The 19,987-nt window shown below is 36.2% G+C and overlaps 2 protein-coding genes and 1 long non-coding RNA gene across 3 annotated transcripts; 1 reads left to right on the top strand and 2 right to left on the bottom strand.

The window, feature by feature from the left end:
- Window positions 1-830: 830 nt before the first annotated feature.
- On the bottom strand, window positions 831-2,087 carry LOC103445106 (protein translation factor SUI1 homolog 2-like). The gene is made up of 2 exons (XM_008384080.4): window positions 1,995-2,087; window positions 831-1,454 (listed from the first exon to the last, which is right to left on the bottom strand). Exon 2 carries the CDS (start codon window positions 1,409-1,411, stop codon window positions 1,010-1,012), a length of 402 nt encoding a protein of 133 aa, XP_008382302.1. The 5' UTR covers window positions 1,412-1,454; window positions 1,995-2,087; the 3' UTR covers window positions 831-1,009.
- A 2,904-nt stretch (window positions 2,088-4,991) lies between these two features.
- On the bottom strand, window positions 4,992-6,059 carry LOC103445105 (uncharacterized). The gene is made up of 2 exons (XR_530745.4): window positions 5,877-6,059; window positions 4,992-5,572 (listed from the first exon to the last, which is right to left on the bottom strand). It is a non-coding gene; the product is annotated as an uncharacterized lncRNA (long non-coding RNA).
- A 5,731-nt stretch (window positions 6,060-11,790) lies between these two features.
- On the top strand, window positions 11,791-13,205 carry LOC103445104 (probable carboxylesterase 18). The gene has a single exon (XM_008384079.4). It carries the CDS (start codon window positions 12,055-12,057, stop codon window positions 13,075-13,077), a length of 1,023 nt encoding a protein of 340 aa, XP_008382301.1. The 5' UTR covers window positions 11,791-12,054; the 3' UTR covers window positions 13,078-13,205.
- The last annotated feature ends 6,782 nt before the right edge of the window (window positions 13,206-19,987 follow it).

The following is a 19,987-nucleotide window of genomic DNA, read 5'->3' on the forward strand; positions in this document are numbered from 1 at the left end:
TCTCATGTGCTTCTCCCCAGAAGTGCTTATGCCCCCTTTTACAATGGCGTCTGAAGTGGCAGGGGTTTGTTACTTAAAGTGGCAAGGGTTTGTTACTCAAAGTGGTGTAGAGCGTTCACCCATGTTGCATCTGAGGTTACATGTTCGAGTTCCTTTTGCAATATTGCTCATATGTGTGGTTGTACATGAAAGTGAGTGAAACCTACTAATATTAGCAATTTGAGGGGGGATTATACAACTTAGATGTTAAAGCAACAGCATCTTCTACATGAGGATTTCATGGAACTAGCTTGGCCATGTGATGCTACTGATGTTCTCGTTATAACATGGCTAGACACGACAAGTTTATATTTTATTAAAACACGGTTAGACACCACAAGCTACTATTTTATTAAAACATACACACATGTTGTACGATAAAGCGGAAAACAAAAGGGGAAGGTAGCTAGCGTTCTCCTTTGTCCATTCGTTTAAGTGGGGGAAAAGAGAGATTCATTTGTGGATTTCTGGCATGCCACTCAAAGCTCATGTGATGTGAAGCTGATTTGTTTACAACATTTTGGACCTCTCAAATTGTTTACAGCAATTACATAGAGAGCTCGTATGAATTTAGTATTTTGAATGTTGAATGAGCTTTCTTTTGAGTTATCAGTTTTGCGGAGATTAAGCCTAATACTGCTGCTGCTCATCTCATTGAATTTGCACCAACTGTATATGCTCCAATTTACATATAGGTTTGTAAGTTTGTGTTACATTTGCCTCGAATCTTAGGTATAACCGGTTGTACAACACTATAAAAGGGAAGATTTCTCACCACAAAAAACAACAGATTTTGAAACACAAAAGCAAATTTATTAATAATAAAGTCTCACAGCATTCATCATCTGAAATCCCCATCAACTACCAAAAAGCATCAAACAGAAACAAACATCAAAATATAACTCCTACAAGGAGAGAGAAGTCTATCGAAGAAACAATAACAGCACACTACTAGTAACTCCAAGCGCCCTCAAAAACCATGAATCTTGATCCGCTCCTTGTCGGCAATATTAGCATCAACAAGAAACTGAAGCACCTTGTTGCGCTGATCGCCTTGGAGCTGAATTATCTTGCCGAGCTTTTTGTCCTCAACCACATTGCCATTGCAGCAGAACTCCCTTTTCAGATCCTTAGGCTTCTTCTTGAAGTCCAGGTCCTCCTTCAGCCCTTCAACTATTGTCAGGCACTTCTTTCCATTCCTCTGCTGCACTCGAACATGCACATACTCCTTGGCTCCAAGCGCATCTGGCTCTTCGGTGTCTCTAAAAGGGTCATTAAAAGGGTCGAAAGGAGCTAGGGGCGTGCCGTATATATCTCCTGTGTCAGCTAGAGGGTCAACAGTAGTTGCGATCTGAACGTCTGGGTCAATCATGTAATTTGCTTTGATTGAGAACCTAAACAAATTAATCTGCAAACTGCAACACAGAACAATAACTGTTTGTTAGCCTTCCTCACATCGCAATCTTCAACTGACAATCCACGTAAACCACGTAAGAAATCAACGCCTCCGATCCAACAGATTAAGAACATGAATACACAGAAGTCAAGAATGTCTTGCATAGAAGAATGCATACATCATGCCTCACGAAATAAATTCAAATAATTCATCTCATGACAGACTCGTAACTCGTAACTGGGTTTTTTTTGGTTTTTTTCCAATCTTCCAACGAACAACCCTAACTCTAATGACCAGGAACATCAAAACACTACAAACATAATTCAAATTATTCATGCATGCTTTAGATTTGTCACGAAAATAAAAATTCACAAGCGTAATCCTAATTAAATATTTCAGTCAAACATATTATAGATAATTTCACTACCAAAATCCAGAAAAAGTATGCAAAACCCTAGAAAGTAGAAACTCTAATTCCTAGCATCAATCTCAGAGAATGCACAATGCAATTCACATCCCAAAAAACAAATAAAAAAATAAGAGACGAAAACAAACATACCTGAAGAATAAAACTCGAAAAGGTAAAAGGGGTTTAGGGTTTCTGACTTTCTTGGGAACTAAGGAATGTTCGATGATTAAGCTTCGGTGATTTGCGTATGAGATAATTATAGAGGCAGCGGTGTCTATATATAGGCATGGAAGCCGGCAGCATATTGCACGTGGATGGACGAGATGGAATGTTAGGGGAAGAGACTTGAACGGTGGGATTATGTTGGTGTTTTGTTTCCTTTTCGTTGGAGGACAAACTCAATAGCATTTTTTCAAAAATAAAAAAATAATTTATCATAGTTGTGAAAAATAATCATGTTTATGCATTTTTGTGTGCCTTGGATTTTCACTGATCCTCTTGCCTAACAAAAAAAACTTTATTATTTATAGTGCAATAACAAATCCGATACTATAACAGAATAAATCAAAATGAGGCTTTGAGTTGAGTATAAAATTTAATTTTAAGTACTACTAGTGAAAGAACCCTAAATCTTTAATGTAAAATATTAAGGGTAGTGCTACCCACACATCCGTTTTTACATCTTACGCACTTTTCTCAAATTTCAACCATCAGATAAAAAAAATTGAAGAAAATCACCAAAAATTAATAAAAATATGTGAGAGGTAAAAATATATATGTGAATAGCAATATCCAATTTGAATGGTAAATTCCATCTATGATTAAAGTATTATGTGAGACAATATAAAGGACTTTGAATGCAGCATGGTCACCCAGGATATAGTGGACCATCTCATCAAATGAACTAAACTTGGAGTTGGAGGAAACTCATTGGCTTTTTATGCGTCGAAAGGAACTTTCTTTGAAGCTGCGGGTAAGTCTTTGCCTTTGGATCTTTTTATCATTGGTCTACAAATCCAATTAATTAGATTTATATTTAATCAAGGTTCTAAAAGATATTAGGCGTTAGTAGGGTGCTTGGTTGGAGCCTAGTGCCTAGGCGATTAGGCGGGGTCTAGGCGGGAGCCTAGGGGATTTAAGTAATTTTATTATATATCATATAAATAAGCATCTATTTATACTTAAAAAAATACATAATTGTGTTGGAATACCTAATTTGCAAAATAAAATGACATATATATTACAAAGTATTAGAACATATTGATAATATAGGGAACAATCATATAATGAGTATTCATCCAAGTATTCAACAAGTCTTTTACATTTTATTAAAAAAATAAAATGCAAAATGAAAGGTATCAATTTTATGTCTAAGTGAGAGTCGCGACCTAAGTTAGTGCATAGGCAGTCTAGGCGGACACATAAGCAGGTCTAGGCGCCCTTTCTTAATTTTCAAAGGTCTAGGAATTAATCGGGACGGGACGGCTCTAGGTGGAAATTTTTAGAACAATATGACAAAAAAGGCCAAATTTTCCACAAGATTGTGGCATGAGCTGTCTTTGGCTTGGTCTCCACGTTATTCTAATTAATTAGTTCTATGAATTTTTTCGGTTTCTCTTTAATTTATTTAACCTATTAATATTATCGTTCTCCTCAAGGTAAATCACATTTGCACCCTTTTATTTTAAATATTGACCCTTTATTATTCCGAAGTTGCGAATTGTTACACTATTTACCATTTCATAAAGTTAATTGATTAATTTACGCAAGACTCGAAAGCTTTTTGCACCATATTGGTGTCATGTAGGTCATATTATGTTTTTTAAACAAAGTGGCAAAAAGCCCGAGAAAAGAAAGAAAACTACAATAAGTCACGAGACCAAGCGACCTCTGGCTATTTAGCAATTAGAAGACGTGGACAGGATGAAGGAGCTTGCTAAAAAATACAAAATGTAGGGCATATTATTTCACTCTATCTAATATAGAGGGTTAAACTTTTTATTAAAAAACTTTCTTAGTTGTTGTGTAGATGCAAATGGTGCTTTACCGCAATGGTAGAAAACAATCATGTCTATCACTAATGCGGGTTCGATCCCCACTGATCTCTCGTCCCCCCCCCTCCCCAACCACGTACAACAATAATTTTACTCACTAACACTATTGTTAAAAAAAAAAAAATTGTTCTGGCCACCATTTCCAATCCTACTCCTTGCAAAAACATACTGGCTGGCTTGCTAATACTGACTGATGCCACGAATCATGTTACTCCTAATCTTAGTGTACAGAATCAGATCATCAAACTAGAAAGCTCTTGCTATTACTTCATTGAGAATATTTGGATTTGTAGTGTGTGTAAGGATTACAATTCTTCCTCTTTGTTTCACTTCTATGTTTTGTGATATAATATTTGAGCTCTGGCTCTTTCTGCAAATCTTGTTTATCACTCTAGTACAAAGCATATTGAGGTCGGCTTTCCCCTTGTACGCAAGTTACTTTGTGGTAAGACTATTCAGGCTATCATGTTTTATGATTCGACTGGCTGATGTCTTCACCAAACCTTCCTCCCATTGATCGATTTAAATTTCTCAAATCCAACATGAAGTTGCGTGCCACACCTTTCAGCTTGTGGTAGGTGTTGATAGTGTTTGATGTTTAAATACTCAGCCACATTCTAATAGGAAATCAATTGCCACACAAGAATGCTTGGATAGTGCCATTATCTTATATATAAAAGAATATCAATCTAATTATCATTGATTGATTAAAATAAACTATAACAGATTTCTCAAGATTTTTTCTCTCTACTTAATTAGAATTTTCTCGACTACCAAACTATCCTATATTTTGTTGACCCGTGGGTACGAATAACTACTTCCAATAGGGACTCCCTTCATTTGTAGGAGTCTCCTTTTCCACATTTAAGGTCCTTAATCCCCATTTAGATTCCACTAATGACTATTATGAGTTAAACCGACATTATATTATGTAAACACTACAGCCTTCTTAATGATCACTACCATAACTCTATGAATGTAGCCCAACCACGTACGTGTTGTGCTCCGCATCTATCACTGTCTATATCATCTCCACATGACCACTTTATCTCTAAGTTTTTTTGGCATCAACAATTGAAAACAAAATGTGACATTAGATTTTTGAAATTGTTTAATTTCATCACAAAGATATTACACCAAACCAAGTTCTAGCACAGATACAATTACACAAGTCTGTTTTCTGTATCGAAAACAAAAACAAAAACCAAAATTAAATAAGAAATAAGATCTAATACATGCATATGTTTAAATTAGTACTTTGATATTTACACAATATGGGAGAAAGGAAAAACTAGCTCTTCCTTCCTGGTTCTTCCGCAGCTAGATCCTCCAAAAACCACTCCTTAGAACGATATTCGAAATCGGCACCTCTTGAGATTTTGGAAAGCAGCAAAGTATTGCAGAAAAGAATGTTATTGTGCTTTTCCTGTTCGTCAGTTGATTTATATTATTCATACACCAACGCAGGGTGCAGTACATTGCGTGGTGCTAGAAACTCTTCGACATGGATAAGGAGGGTATGCTGGAATGGGGAAGTTCTTCCTCTCAGAATGTTTCTTCCTCTTTTTCGCATCGGGATTTTCTGGTTTCTTCAGATCATCGAGGCTTCGTACATCGGCCATGCACGTAAATGATCTTGATTTCCCTGAGTAGTACCTTGACAACCCTCTCCTGCTGAGAAACAAACATGTGCAATAAACCAAGTTTGAAATATAAAAAATATTTTCTATTAACCCATGCACGTATTAGAACAAATTTGTGTACATCTGGTGCGTTGCATTCGACACATACATAATCTGTGCACGCAATGTACCACATAAAATGTAACCGTTAAAAATGTTCCCTCGAGAAACCGAAACATTAAAAATGCGAAAATCAAAATGGAAAATCTAGAGAAAACAATGCGTTCTTTGAGAAACCAAAACATTAAAAATGCGAACTCAAAATGGAAAATTTAGAGAAAACAATGTGTTCTTACTTTTGTGGGAGACTTGTTCTTAGCGCCCCCATGTCGAATGCTCTCATATTGTCATCTTCCATGATTTCCAGTACTAGAAAGCGAAATGAGGTTGAAGAAGAAGTTCAGATTATAATGAGTTTTTACGTATGTACTGCAATTTGTGTTTGAAGTATATATATGTGTGTGTGTGTAGGGAAACAGTTAATTGTGGGATATGTATATAAAGGTCACATATGGATAAATGGCAGTGGGGATATATAGGAGCTCACACGTCATGGGGATTGGGGTTGCAAACTTGTGTTGAGGGTTCGATAAAAGTGGGTTGTTTTGGAGCCTCTCAAAACTGCTCACACCGTGTTTGGTGTAGGTTATTCATGCCAACCTCACCACATCCTTATCTACTTTCACTCTTGTTCGCTGGCCTTGCCCACCATACGCACCCTTATTTTCTCTCTTCCTACTATTTTGTTGGAAGAAGGAATCCTATTCATATACACTCTTTGACTCTCTTACGTATGTAATACATGTAGGAGGATGAACCTTGGGGACCCCTCAGAAATTGGGGCCATGTTGGTGCACCTTTTGCAACCCCCCCCCCCAACGCCGTCTTTGTTTTTTGTCATCTCCGTTTTTTGAATATTCACCTCATACAGATGCTACTATAAATTTAGCCACTGTTAAAATCAAATTTAATATAAAGGATCGTACACACACACACACACACACACACACACACACACACACACACTTTCTCTCTATCTCTAGGGCAATAAAAATAAAAAACTAGAATCACAAACGGGCCTTTAAACTGAAGGTATGGAATGTGGAAAACCTATTTAACCATATTTTTTTAGCGTAAGCTAGTATACTCGTTCTTTCAATGAAAACGCATGGAAATGCAAGATTGTTAATGCTCAACATTCGACCAGCCAACATTTAAGTTCAAAGTTGGTTCAACTCTAAATGGGTGACTTGAAAGTGGAAAGAGGCTTCTAAGCAGTGGCGGAGCCAAAATTTCTTGTGAGGAGGGGCCTCAAACAAGTATAGAAGAAGAAAAAACGAATAGTGATTATAAAATTACTAATGCAAAACATCATAATATTTATCCAAATAATTAAGTAGTCAAAATTAACATATGCATAGATAATTTTATCTATCCATAGTAATTAAAATTATTCTTGACGAATTGCAATGAAACAGTTGCATAATGTCATCTATAGTATTTAAATAATTATTAAACTGAATAGAGAGAAGTACGAAAATCTTTGCAAACCCTAAAACTCAAGTAAGAGGTGGGATAGAATAGAAACAAATGTTTTATATTGAATAATAGAGTATTACAAACCTTTTTGTTCTTTATTCAATAAATTTGGGATTTAGAATGGCTAAATATATGAAATTCAATAAGAAAAGGTAAAAACTCTCCCCATGCATAAGTGAAAGACTATTTTATTTTAATTAAAAGTGAATGATGGGTTTTAATTTAATGTTATTGATTTGTGAGAGGGTTGTGCTATCCACACACCTCTTTTTGCTTTCCATACACCCTCTCAATTTGCGATCGTCTGATTGAATGAATTGAATATCGAATGACATAAATTAATAAGAGTGTGTTAAAGGTAAAAAAATGTATGCAGATAGCACTACTCTTTGTAATAAATGACCATTTAAAATATATACTTATTTTTGGAATGGTATCTATGAGATGAAAAATAGATAATGATTGAATTTGTTTTAGTTGTTGAGAAAGGCTGCAAAGCAATAGAAATAGGTGTATTAGACTAATCTTATTTTTTAAGTGAGAGTAGGCCTAGGACTACTGTAGTCCTTAACTGCCTTCGCCACTGCTTCTAAGTAGAAGTAAGTATATTGGAAAGCATGAAATACATCAGAACCTTTTACATGTTCATAGGTTATTTCCTTTTACTACTCTTCGATGTGGCATATGTTGAGCATTAATGCACAATCTTTAGAGTGGTTTGTTCCTAACCACTCATGGCGTCGATTCTTAGGGACTCACGAGAGTTGTAAGTCACATTGCCATGGTTCCGAATGAATTGTGTATGAGGGACCTTGAAAGATTTATGTAACTCGAAGCGGGAGTACCTTTGTGACGACCCGTCCCGAATAATTATATATTTTTATTCTCGAATGTGTGGAAATGACAATTATGCAATCGAGGCTTAGTGACATGGATGTATGTATATAGTTTTACATTATTTTTTCCGCTAATGTGATCAAATTGTACTCGACGTCATGAGAGTGTCGACTTGAGTTAGGGCCGAATTGGGTTCGTGGTGGAAATGTTATGAAGGAATAAGGAAATTGGGTTGGTTTCTTTTGATTGGACCCAATTGCATGAACCTTAATCATGCAGCCCAATTAGGGCTTGAGGCCATTTAAACTGGCCAATCCACACACACACACACGTGTACAACCTCACCATCCCTCTCCCTATTTCTCAAACTCTCACTCTCATCCGTACAATCAAACCCCCTAACCTTCAAACACCATCACACACACACAAACACACACACACACACACACACACACACACACACACACACACACACACACACAGATCGAGCTTAAGGACAACACCATCATACTTCCCTTGACCTCATGAGTTTAGCCGTACCATTTGTTTGAGGGGAAGACATGTAGAACTCGAGATACCCGAGCTCTAGCGAGGGGTTTAATTTTTTCCGGCGTGATCGCAAAGGATTTACCTAGTTTTGAGACTTAAGAAGGTACTTTTCTAGCTTCCCTAGCACTTTGGAACAATTTTGGAGTATTTTGGACATCGAAATAAGCTCGGCTATGGGTTTACAAGTTTAGCGAGAATTATGAAGGATTTTCTGACAACTTATCGTCGGTTTTAGGACCCCAAATAGGTATGGTTGCATTCTACTCTTTGAGAGCTTTGAATCCATATAAAATTCATGGAATTTGGTTGAGTTTTGAAGAAGATATTGAAGTTTGAAGTTTTTCTAGTTTCCGACGTAACAGACGACGGCCAACGGCGGCTCCGGCGAGGACCACCGGAGAAGAAGAAGGAAGAACTGGCACGTGTAGTGGTGCTTGTTGATTCTTATGATGATTGTTAATCCAAGGGTCACTATGACTTGATCTTGGATGAACGAGGGCCTCAAGGATTTGATTTGTGGTGAAGGAAGAACTGGCACGTGTAGGGGTGCTTATTGATTCTTCAAAGGTTTTGGCGAAGATCGAATCTTGCTTTCTCGATTCTTCGGAATTCTTGGGAATTTGGGAGGTTGGATGCTTGAGAGCTTTAGAGTTTCAAAGCTTCAAGGATTTTGGATGTGTGGTGTGCGAATGTGTTGGTTTGTAAATTGGTGAGTGAAATGAAGTGAAATGGCCTCCTATTTATAGAGTTTTTCAAGTCTTAGTCTTGAATGGAAAATTAGAACTAAATAATTCATTTCTGTCAAGTGTTGACATGTGTCATTCTTGATGACTCGTTCGTTTTTGTTGAGTTACACGCTATGTGTACAATTTGTGTGACACGTGGCACATGCCATGTATGCCTCGGCACGTTGAAACTTTAATATGTTCGTCAACATTTATTTCACCGAAATTTCGATGTCTACAGTTATAAACACACTCTCACGTGGCAGAACCATATTTCTTACAATCTCCAACCGAGGGGCCAAAGGGCCATAGGCCAAATATAGCCCTGTAACAAAAAAACTATATCTAACCGAGGGGGCCAAAGAGCCATAGGGCCAAGCATAATTTATTATTTAAATTTAAACACTACAACAACTTAAATTTTAAAACTACAACAACTTAAATTTAAAAACTACAACAACTTAAAAATTTAGAAACTACAACAACTTAAATTTAAAGTCTATAATCATCATCATCTTCATCATCCGCCATTGTAGGAGTATAATCAGAGGTAAACAACTGCCGTCGGGCAATAATTTCCTTCTTTTTCCTATCAAAATAGGCCTTACTCATTCGAGCGTAATCCAAAATGTTCCTTAGCATATTCCTATCGTCCATCTCTTCTTGTATTTGTTTGGCTTGTTCTTCATGCCTACGGTTCCTTTCTTTCACGGCAATGACATTTTGCTCCGCCATGAATCACAAAGAGGCCACCATTTCTTGTTGAAAGGCGATATCATTATTTGCCTTGCCCTTTTCCTTCAATTTTCAGGCTTTGTTTCGTCCCATAGCCCTAGGTATGGAACCTTCACCCGAAGACGGATTTTCTACCCTTATTTCTTGAATGGTAGCAGATCCATTTTCATCCCCATATACAACTGAGGATGCATTTCCATAATACCGGCGTAGGACCTACTCTATGTTGAGGTGGATCTTCAAATAACACCCACAATTTACAAATTTCCCAACAACCGTGATGCTGAAAGGGTTTCGAGTTGTCCTCCATATACAATTCCTCCGCTTGGCGTACCTAGAAAATATAATTGCAAAAAGTAAAGGAAATTAATTTATGAAATTAAATGTAATATAATTAAATATTTAAAATAAATTGTGAAAATACTTACTTCATCATAGTAATTGGCGTCGATTTCATGTCTACTTGTAGCTGTTAACAGTGCTTGATGCCATTTATTCAAACTTGGATGAAGATGTTTCTTCCATCTTGAAGAACAACTCTCGTGGTTTCGGGTATTCGGTGGAGTGGTGCATTTGTAGAACTAATAGTATTTTGGACACATGAGTCCAAACACCTTCACTTGTTTGTGAAGTCCCCCTCACACTATATTCTGAGATCCATCTATAAGCTCTGCAAAGAGCTTCATCTTCTTTTTGGGTCCAAGCTTTACCTTTCCTTGCAGATGTGGCCATTTGAAAATTATTGAAAAAATTGAAGGAAAGATTATTGAAAGAGGTAAGAAAATAGAATGTGAAGAATTGAAATAGAATGATGTGAGATAGTATGGAATGGTGAAAATTATTTGAGAAATTGTGTAGGAATGACTTAGGTATTTATAGGAAAAAAAAGGGATTTTTTTTTAATTTTTTTCAAAAAAATTTGGTAAAAAAAAAAAATTTCAAATCCAACGAAAACTGATGTCAGCTATCGTTGGATTCAAAATTTTGGACAGCCTCTGGCCGACTGGCTAGGTTGGGCTAGTCGGTTGGCCCTTTTCTCCTTTTTTGGCTCAGTGGGGCCCACAAGCCCTTTGACTTGGCCCTCTATTGGAGATGATTTTCGTGTCATTTCGAACAATTTTCGGCCCTCTAGCTCTCTGATCGGATCGGTTGGAGATGGCCTTACAACAAAAATGTAGTCTCGATGGCAATATTTGGCTAATAAATGTGGGAACTTTAACGAAAAGCTCCCGGTACTGTTCACTTTAACAAAAAACCATATTTTTATATTAAAAAGTCAATCATAATACTATTCACCTTATCAATTATTTTATTCTTATCGTTAACTTAAAATTTTCGAATCATTTTTATTAATTTTCCTAATAGATGATTGTTACGTGTATGGTTCAATTTGTCACGTAATGTAATTGTAAAATATCTATGCTAACCTGAGGAACCTCCCCAACCCATCAATCAACATCGTATTAATGTAGCTGAGGACTCACCGTCTTTTCAATTTTGCTTTGCGTGATCGAATCATTTCCATATCTTCTATGGGTCCAATTCAATACTCAATCTCCATCTTCCAAAGACTATCGCCATTTGATAATTCAACCATACTACCAATCTTTTATGTTCCAATTCAATACTCAATCTTCCAATGTCAGCTTCACAGTGAAGAGTCATTTAATACTACAATTTAGTAGTATTCTATTTTATTTGTAAATGAGATATTTTAAATTTGATTCTCTTAAAAAATGAATTTAAACTAAATTATTGTTAATCTATTATGAAACTAAACCCATCCCGTCCCATTTCGGTGTGGACATACGATCTAACTATAGTGAAAACGGCACAATAACTGTGGGCCCCGCTTTATTTATTTATTTACTTTAAAAAAAGACAACTAGTTTATCCATCATTTTCAAAAATTGAAGACTTATAGAGACAGATCAACTTCCCTCGACCATAAGTCTAACCCCGCTTTATTAGGTAGTAGTTAGTTGGCCTGTTCGCTGCACTCTCGAGTCTTCGTCTATATTTTCTGTTGAAAAACCGCCGCACCGACAGAGTTTCGTTCCACTTTCTATCGGCGATTCGATTCCCCACCATGACGACGTCGTTGGACTCCAGTACTCAAAAGACCGCACCGTCATGGACTTCTCTGCCGTGGAGGACGCGGGTGTCGTTGTCCGTTCTGTCCAAAATAACGGACGCTGCCCGCCGCGCCGACGGCACCGTCAATCGTCGTCTCATGAACATCCTCGACTTCAAGTCCTCCGCCACCCCTGCCGCTCCCGTCAGAGGCGTCACCTCATCCGACGTCACTGTGGATCCCGCTCGCAAACTCTGGTTCCGCCTCTTCGTCCCCCAGTCCACGTTGTCGACTCCATCTGATCTACCCGTCATCGTATTCTTCCACGGCGGAGGATTCACCTTCCTCAGCCCTGCCTCATTCGCATACAACGCCGTTTGCCGCAAGTTTGCTCGGAAATTCCCCGCTGTTGTCGTCTCTGTCAATTACCGCCTCTGCCCCGAACACCGGTACCCTTCCCCATACGACGACGGGTTCGACGTCCTTACCTTCCTCGACCAAAATGATGACGTCCTCCCCAAAAACGCAGACAGATCCAGAATCTTCTTGGCCGGGGACAGCGCGGGAGCCAACGTGGCCCACCACGTGGCGGTTCGGGCCGCCCGCGAGAAGGATCGAATGCGGGTCGTGAAACCTGTGGGGTTGATATCGATACAGCCGTTTTTCGGGGGAGAGGAGCGGGTTGAGTCTGAAATCCGGCTACGCGGAGCTCCTCTGGTATCGGTGGGCCGAACGGACTGGCTGTGGAAGGTGTTTTTGCCTGACGGGTCGAACCGGGACCACGAGGCGGCGAACGTGAGTGGGCCGAACGCGGTGGACATATCGGGTCTGGAGTATCCGAATACGATTGTATTCACTGGGGGATTGGATCCGCTACTAGACAGGCAGAGGAGGTACTACCAGTGGTTGAAGAAATCGGGGAAGGAGGCGAAGCTAATCGAGTATCCAAACATGGTGCATGCATTTTATGTGTTTCCAGAATTACCAGAGTCTAACCAGCTGATTAACCAAGTCAAAGATTTCATTGCTTCCGTGTGAATTTGACTTGACTTGGTATTCTACTTTGGGAAATGGTTTCGTTGTTATCCTGTACCACTATGTCTTTTGCTGTATGATGGTCATGTTGAAACTATGAGAATTAATACTAAAATTTTAGTTTAATTAGACATTTGGTTTTCAACTAAGTATTTTGATTTTTAAACTGCGACATGGACTCTCCGGATCCCTTTCCATTACTCAAAGCTGCGACATGGACTCTCGACAGGTTGCAATGATGCTGAATTATCTCATTGATTGAGCAAAAGAAGTTAATGTTTTGTTATAGTTGTGTGTAATAATAAGAGCTAAACAATGTGACACTAAAATGGGTTTTCACCCAACAGTTTGTTTAAATAAAGAATAGGATCAGTTTTGTTTATGCAATTCTATTTGTTTTATATGATATGATTTGTTAAAAAGAAAAAAATCATTACCAAATAAAGGGGTGTGATATCCACACATCCCATTTTACTTCTCACATACCTTTTAAATTTTCAGTCGTCGGATCAGAAGAATTGAAGAAGATCAACGAACATAAATTATCAAGGGGTATGTGAGAAGTAAAATGAGGTGTGTGAATAGTACACCCTCCAAATAAAAACAACATCCACAATGCACATGTGGAAACATAAATGAACCATATCCAATAGGAAAATGACACGTGGACAATGCTAAGAATAACAGTTCTACCCTTGCATCATGAGTAGACCACAAAACTACCTAAGGCTTTCTACTGTCAATGTTCAATTAGCCCTAAATCTGATGTAATCCACAATAAGTCCACGTGTTCATAAGGTTTTCTACTCTCTCTTCCTCTCTCGTACGTAAGGCTTTCTACGCTCTCTCGCTCTCTTTTTCTTCTAATTGTTCTAATTATGGTCTAGGGTTCCACCAAATTCAATGAGACAATTCAACTCAATTTTGGTCAAATAAACAATAGACTGTTAGTTTATTTTTGGCTCTGCAAGGAGATGAATTTTGATATGAATTTTCTAATTTATATGAGGACACATTTTTAATCCCATCTGAATATCAGCAATCACAATCCCATCTGTAATCCCATCAGCAAACTCAATTTTATTTGTAATCCCATATTCAGTTTGAGTTATACCTCATATTCATATTCATATGAATTTCTAATTTCTATCTTATATATATGAATTTGAGTTATAATCCATATGAATTTGGTAGAATTGTCTCGTTCAATTTATTGGCTCTGCTCGACCTAAGGAAAAGTGGAAACATTTGTAATCTCATCTGAATATCAGCAATCATAATCCTCTACCCACCTCCCCTAAAACAGACTCGCAAACTAAAAGCTAATAAAGGAATAAAAAAGAAAAGGAGAAGTGCAGTTTGATATCTCCAACTAGAATTATCTAACCAACCCTAGAAAGATGATATTTCCATGCTGTTTCTCTAGTAATAAGCCTGCAAATTCTTAGAATCCTGTTATATTAATTTTACGATAGAATTTGAAAGATGACGACAATGTAAATAAGAATTTAATTTCTGATGCAGATTAAGAAGAATGAACTAGCTGAGGAGAATTTTTCTGCAGGAGTAAGCAAATATGATTAGGTAATTATATTGCACGAGTATTCGTTATCAGGTTGTCAAACTTTTATCATTTGATTGATATTTCCGATCTATATAGAAATCTGGTATTATGCAGAAATTTATGAGTATGTGGCATTTTTTGGGACTAAATGACCCAGTCTTTACTTCTTTTTGTAAATTAATTTTTTGAGAGATGAAGCAAGACATACCAATGAGCATTTCAGAGCTTGTTCATATAAATCGAAATTAAATTGATATTTTGGTGAATTTTCAAAGCTAAAGGTATGATGCAGAAACACAGAAATTCAGCAGCCTAACCTGTTTTGAATGAAATCTTTGACATTATTTCTCAACTCCAAATCGAATGAATCATGACATGATTCCTTAATTTGATTAATTGTTATTATCTATCGTTGTAGGATAACACATATGCTCCTGACGTATATAGTCTTTATTGCTTCAGTACAGTCGGTAATAGATGGAGAGATTGAAAGTGTCGAGTAAAGCAAAGATGCTATGACAAGTATGAGACTGATGAACAACGTTTAGCCATCACTCCTCCTTGGGTCACTGCAGAGCAATGGAATACTAATAAAGTATCAGGGTCTTCCGAAAGTAAAGGTAAAAAACATATGAGTACAAAGTTTTAATAGGAATTTATCTTAACTGAATCAAACAGAATGTTTTGAGGCAAATAAGGCTAATCGTTCCCAATGAGGTGCCCCTCATAGACACGTCCCTTCATAGAACATGTCGTATTTCATATGCTCAATTGAGACACAAGGTAAATGCATCAGGTATATTTAGTTTTTGGTTCTTCTCATAGGCACATACTTAAGAACATGCAATAGTTCAAGAGACCTAATTACCATTCATATGATTTTTTTTTTTTTTTTTTTCTGATGAGTTGTTGATATGAATATAGGACATATCCATGCTTTCTTTTTTAGATGAATTGTTGACATTAGTTTAGCACAAATTCATGCTTTTTCTTTAATGAATATTGCTGGTATTAACATTGGTTTCCAAGTTTGCCTACTTGAAAGCGAAAGCAGACAGGTACAAGTATAGCATGTATTTATGTAATTTTCTTTTTTCTATTTATCGAATAATAATTTAGTCTAAAAAGTTAGTTGATTTTGATTTCCATCTAACTGTGTAATATTCATACTTGGGTGTTCAATAGATTCCAGATTACTCACAACTAAAGACTTAGCGTGAGTAATGAGTCACAACCTCAACTACATCCACATGCATAGAAGCAAGTGTTATTGTCAAAAGTTTGTAACAAATACTTACTAGAGGCAGAACGTTAAACTAATTTTAGCATTCTATTAATGGTTTTGTAATTTGTATTTTTCAGGTTTGATTGAAGGGCTAGAGATCAAATAAAGATGATAACTTTTTTTTTTTTTTTTTTTTTTAAAGTATAATCTTTTAAATTTTCTTTTGAACAAAATTGTTCATACTTGGCTAGACTATTGAGACACTAAAGACAATTATTTCTTATTTAAGTACAAATCTATGAAATCGTCCATTGTAAACATATTATGGGTTTTGTATCACTTAGGAACTGATCACATTACCAAAAGGCAAACGTAAGATTGTCTGTAGGTGGGTACTTTCAACTTCTCTATATGAAAGCCATGAAAGTTCGTTACTGAGAAACTCATCCCCAATGTCTTTTATGTCTGAGAGGTCCGTTACAATTACAATAACAGTTTTTCAAATGGTAAATTATGTATGATATTATGTTATCGAGTTGGTTGGGTGTATAAGTGTCATTTGGAATAATTAAGATTTTATAATTAAGCCTAGATTGAAGTCATTACACCAATGATGTCATGTCCCAAAAAAATATTTCACACAGCACACTGGTAGTCCTTTTGCCAAGGCAAATTCCTTCGCATACGATTTTTTAGTTGTATTGTATTTGTATTTTCGACACTAAGAACCAGTTTAAATCCAACACTCAAGTTGTTGCTGTAAGATTAACCATAGGCTTTATGTTAATATACTTAGCCAAGAACACAAGAATTTACCAACTAAATCACAACCAACACATCAAATATGTTCTACATATGCAAATATTGAAGTGATATGTGCAACACATACCTCCAGACTGCTTCACGAAGTCTTTCCCATGTGTGTTGTTAAAAGACAGCAGATGGTGCTATTCCATTAAGCCAAAGGACGAGTGGATTCCGAGATGACTGTCATCGTTGAAAAGCAAATGACCAATGTTGTGATGATTGGTGACAGTCCAACCATGACCAGGATCAGCTGAAGCAAGAGCCACACGGATGGTGTCATAACCATGAACACCGCAACCTTTGCTGCAGTTGAAAACTACTTTGTTGCCAAAAGGAACTGGGTTCAAGAATACAGCAGGACACGTAAAGCACCAAGCCGTGACATTGTGTGTACAATCCGACTTCTTCATCTTCTTTAACTGTCACATGGACGCATACCAAGACACCCTCTACACACAACCTTCTCCTCTCTGCAAAACTCAATGCTCTCCAAGTTATAGGTAATTGGAACAATAAGAGCGTATTTTTATGAGAGCAGGGGCTTGTGGGTTTTATAATACAAAATCTGGATTACCCTATAATAATCCTACAAGGAATATAAAACCAAATCCTTGTACAAGTATGAGTTCTATTCTCAAGCCAACTGTAGAGTTTCAATCCAAACCAAAATTGAATTAACTCTTATAAACACATTAAGACCTCTTTATACCAATCTGAAATAACAATGATTATTACTAAACTGTGAGAATCACACTCATACTCTAACATTCTCCCACTTGAGTATGATTCACAACAGTAAATAATCATCTTAAATTCAATATAAAGGTGATCACATAAGTCATTCATCAACACACTAGTACATAGACACAACCAGCTTACATAAACCAAAACAATGAATTTATAATTGCCTCTGCAACACAAAATACAGATTTAACTTACAAATCACAATGTCCAGTTCATGTTCATAGCAATGTATCTAAGCTCAAGAGTAAACCAAGACGTCTACTCCCACTCACATTGCCCAAAATAAAAAATATCAAACATTCTTGACAGTAAGCTCTTAAAATTATTCATAATTGTATGAATAGCACAATTATATCAATCAACAACTTTATCATATTACCAAATCTTTTGGATAACAAAAGCTTAACCTCACATACAACTTACCTAAGCATTTTAAAGTATTGAACTTAAGAATCTTTTCTGTTACATCGCAGAATTAACTCAAAAGTTACAACATACTTAATTTGCACTTTGTAATTATGTAAACCATTATAGCAAAACCAAACCAATTTGCTCCCACTTATTTAGGCCATACTCAACACAACCAAGTTAAGTACAAGTTAATAGCAACTATATTAACTAAAAATCATTCCAATACAATGAATGACTAATCAGAATCCATATGGAAACCAAATTCGTCTCCTTTTGAATGCTAACATAATAGGATCCTTCTCATTACTTAAAAAAATTAAGTAACACAAATAATTCAAACAATTGCTTCAATAAAACCATAAACTGGTTTTTAAGCAGAATATACTGCACAACCGATAAAGAAACCGGAGATATGAACCAATTGGTTCCCGATTCCTTACTTATTGCATAATCTTAGTTTAGTCATGTACACCTAAACCATTATGCAACACAGTCTATGTATCAAAAGATAGTCACAATCCATTCAGAAAAACTTATCTCACATAAACCCAAAATCACCAGTTTCAACAATGATCAAAATCAGAATAGCAAGCACAATATTTTTGCATTCAATTTGATCTTAACTAGTTCAATATCTAGTTCAATATCCATCGAGCAAGATCAACCAAAATTTGATAATGTCTGGATATATATCACAACAATATGTCTTGATTAAAACGAGATAATTAAGACCACTATTTCTTCTGGAGAACTCGAAGTTCATCTTCCTCCCTATTTGTGATTTCAACCAAAATATAATAGTGGAAGCATACATCATGAAATCACAAATATACATATACAATAAGCATTCATCGATATATACATGATAGGATTAGTCAACAATAATCCAAATTAAAAATATTCATGCCTTTAATTCATTGTCAACACCATCATCAATTATATATAGATTCGTAAGCAAGTCCTTGGAGAAAATAATGATAGCCGCATATCATTAATCTTATGAATTTCCAATAAGATGACAAAATAATTATTTGCTTTCCGATTCATAATAGAATATATATTTTGTAAATGGCTAAAAGTTTATTGTCACAAGACTCATTATAGGTGGTCAATAAAACATCTACCTTATATATTCATCTGTTCATATATTTTCTTGTATGCATGCATGCATCAATATGCAGAGAAACTTATGCAAGTTCTATTTGATATAGATAAAACCGCATGCCCATAATTACAACGTCTATGCACAAATGCTATCTCCATATATATACAGATTTCATTCAAAAATGCTATTATGTATAAATCACAAAGCAATTGGCATCCACTTTATATATGCATTTATTTTTGTCGCTTTATAATACCTCCTTACTTGCATATAATATGCAATCAAATCCATTCCAACCCAAACTTGATATAAATCAAACCAATTGAAAATCAGGAATTGACACTAAGATATGCATGTGTAGCTCCCCGCAATTTAAATGTATCGAGATTCATACATGAAACAATGCATACGCATGGACTCTTTAATGAAAAATAGAAGAGTATATCTAGACATACACTAATTTATTTATGTAGCAAAGGATGATTCCAGACATCTCACATAAATCACAAGTTGGCATCTATAGGGATTTCGAGTTTAATCATGCCTTCACAATATATATATATATATATATAAACAAGCATACTCAAAATAGCAAAAGCCCTAATTCATTATACTCCAACTCATCGTACTATAATCACGCATATAGGAGAACGATTAATCATGCATGAAACAGTGAATTGAGTTACCTGAATGCATCATTGGACCCGTGTTCGTCAACCTGATTGCAATTCCTCGGTTCCAAATCAACAAAACAAATTATCTATCAATGCTCGAGATCCATCCATCCAGATTGCCATCACTCCCAATTCCCATGGACCTCATACCATTGCAGATTATCGAAGTAAATCGCCATTGTTACAGATGCGCCGAACCAAAATCATCGCCAAAGCGATGGCCAGAATCCCATCAACACAAATTCATAGAAAAAAGACAAACCATGAACAATAATATCTCTTAGACAAACAAAAACTTTTAATGTCGTCAAACCAAAATTTCATCTTTCTTTTATCTTACTAATATTTGGTCTGTACAAGGCATATTTTATGCACATCTTTAT

The sequence above is a fragment of the Malus domestica genome, chromosome 10 (genome assembly GCF_042453785.1).
Source record: "Malus domestica chromosome 10, GDT2T_hap1".
Lineage (NCBI taxonomy): Eukaryota > Viridiplantae > Streptophyta > Magnoliopsida > Rosales > Rosaceae > Malus > Malus domestica.

Coding starts and splice junctions, on each gene's coding strand:
- LOC103445106 (XM_008384080.4), bottom strand. CDS start 1,411: ATGATTGACCCAGACGTTCAGATCGCAACTACTGTTGACCCTCTAGCT.
- LOC103445104 (XM_008384079.4), top strand. CDS start 12,055: ATGACGACGTCGTTGGACTCCAGTACTCAAAAGACCGCACCGTCATGG.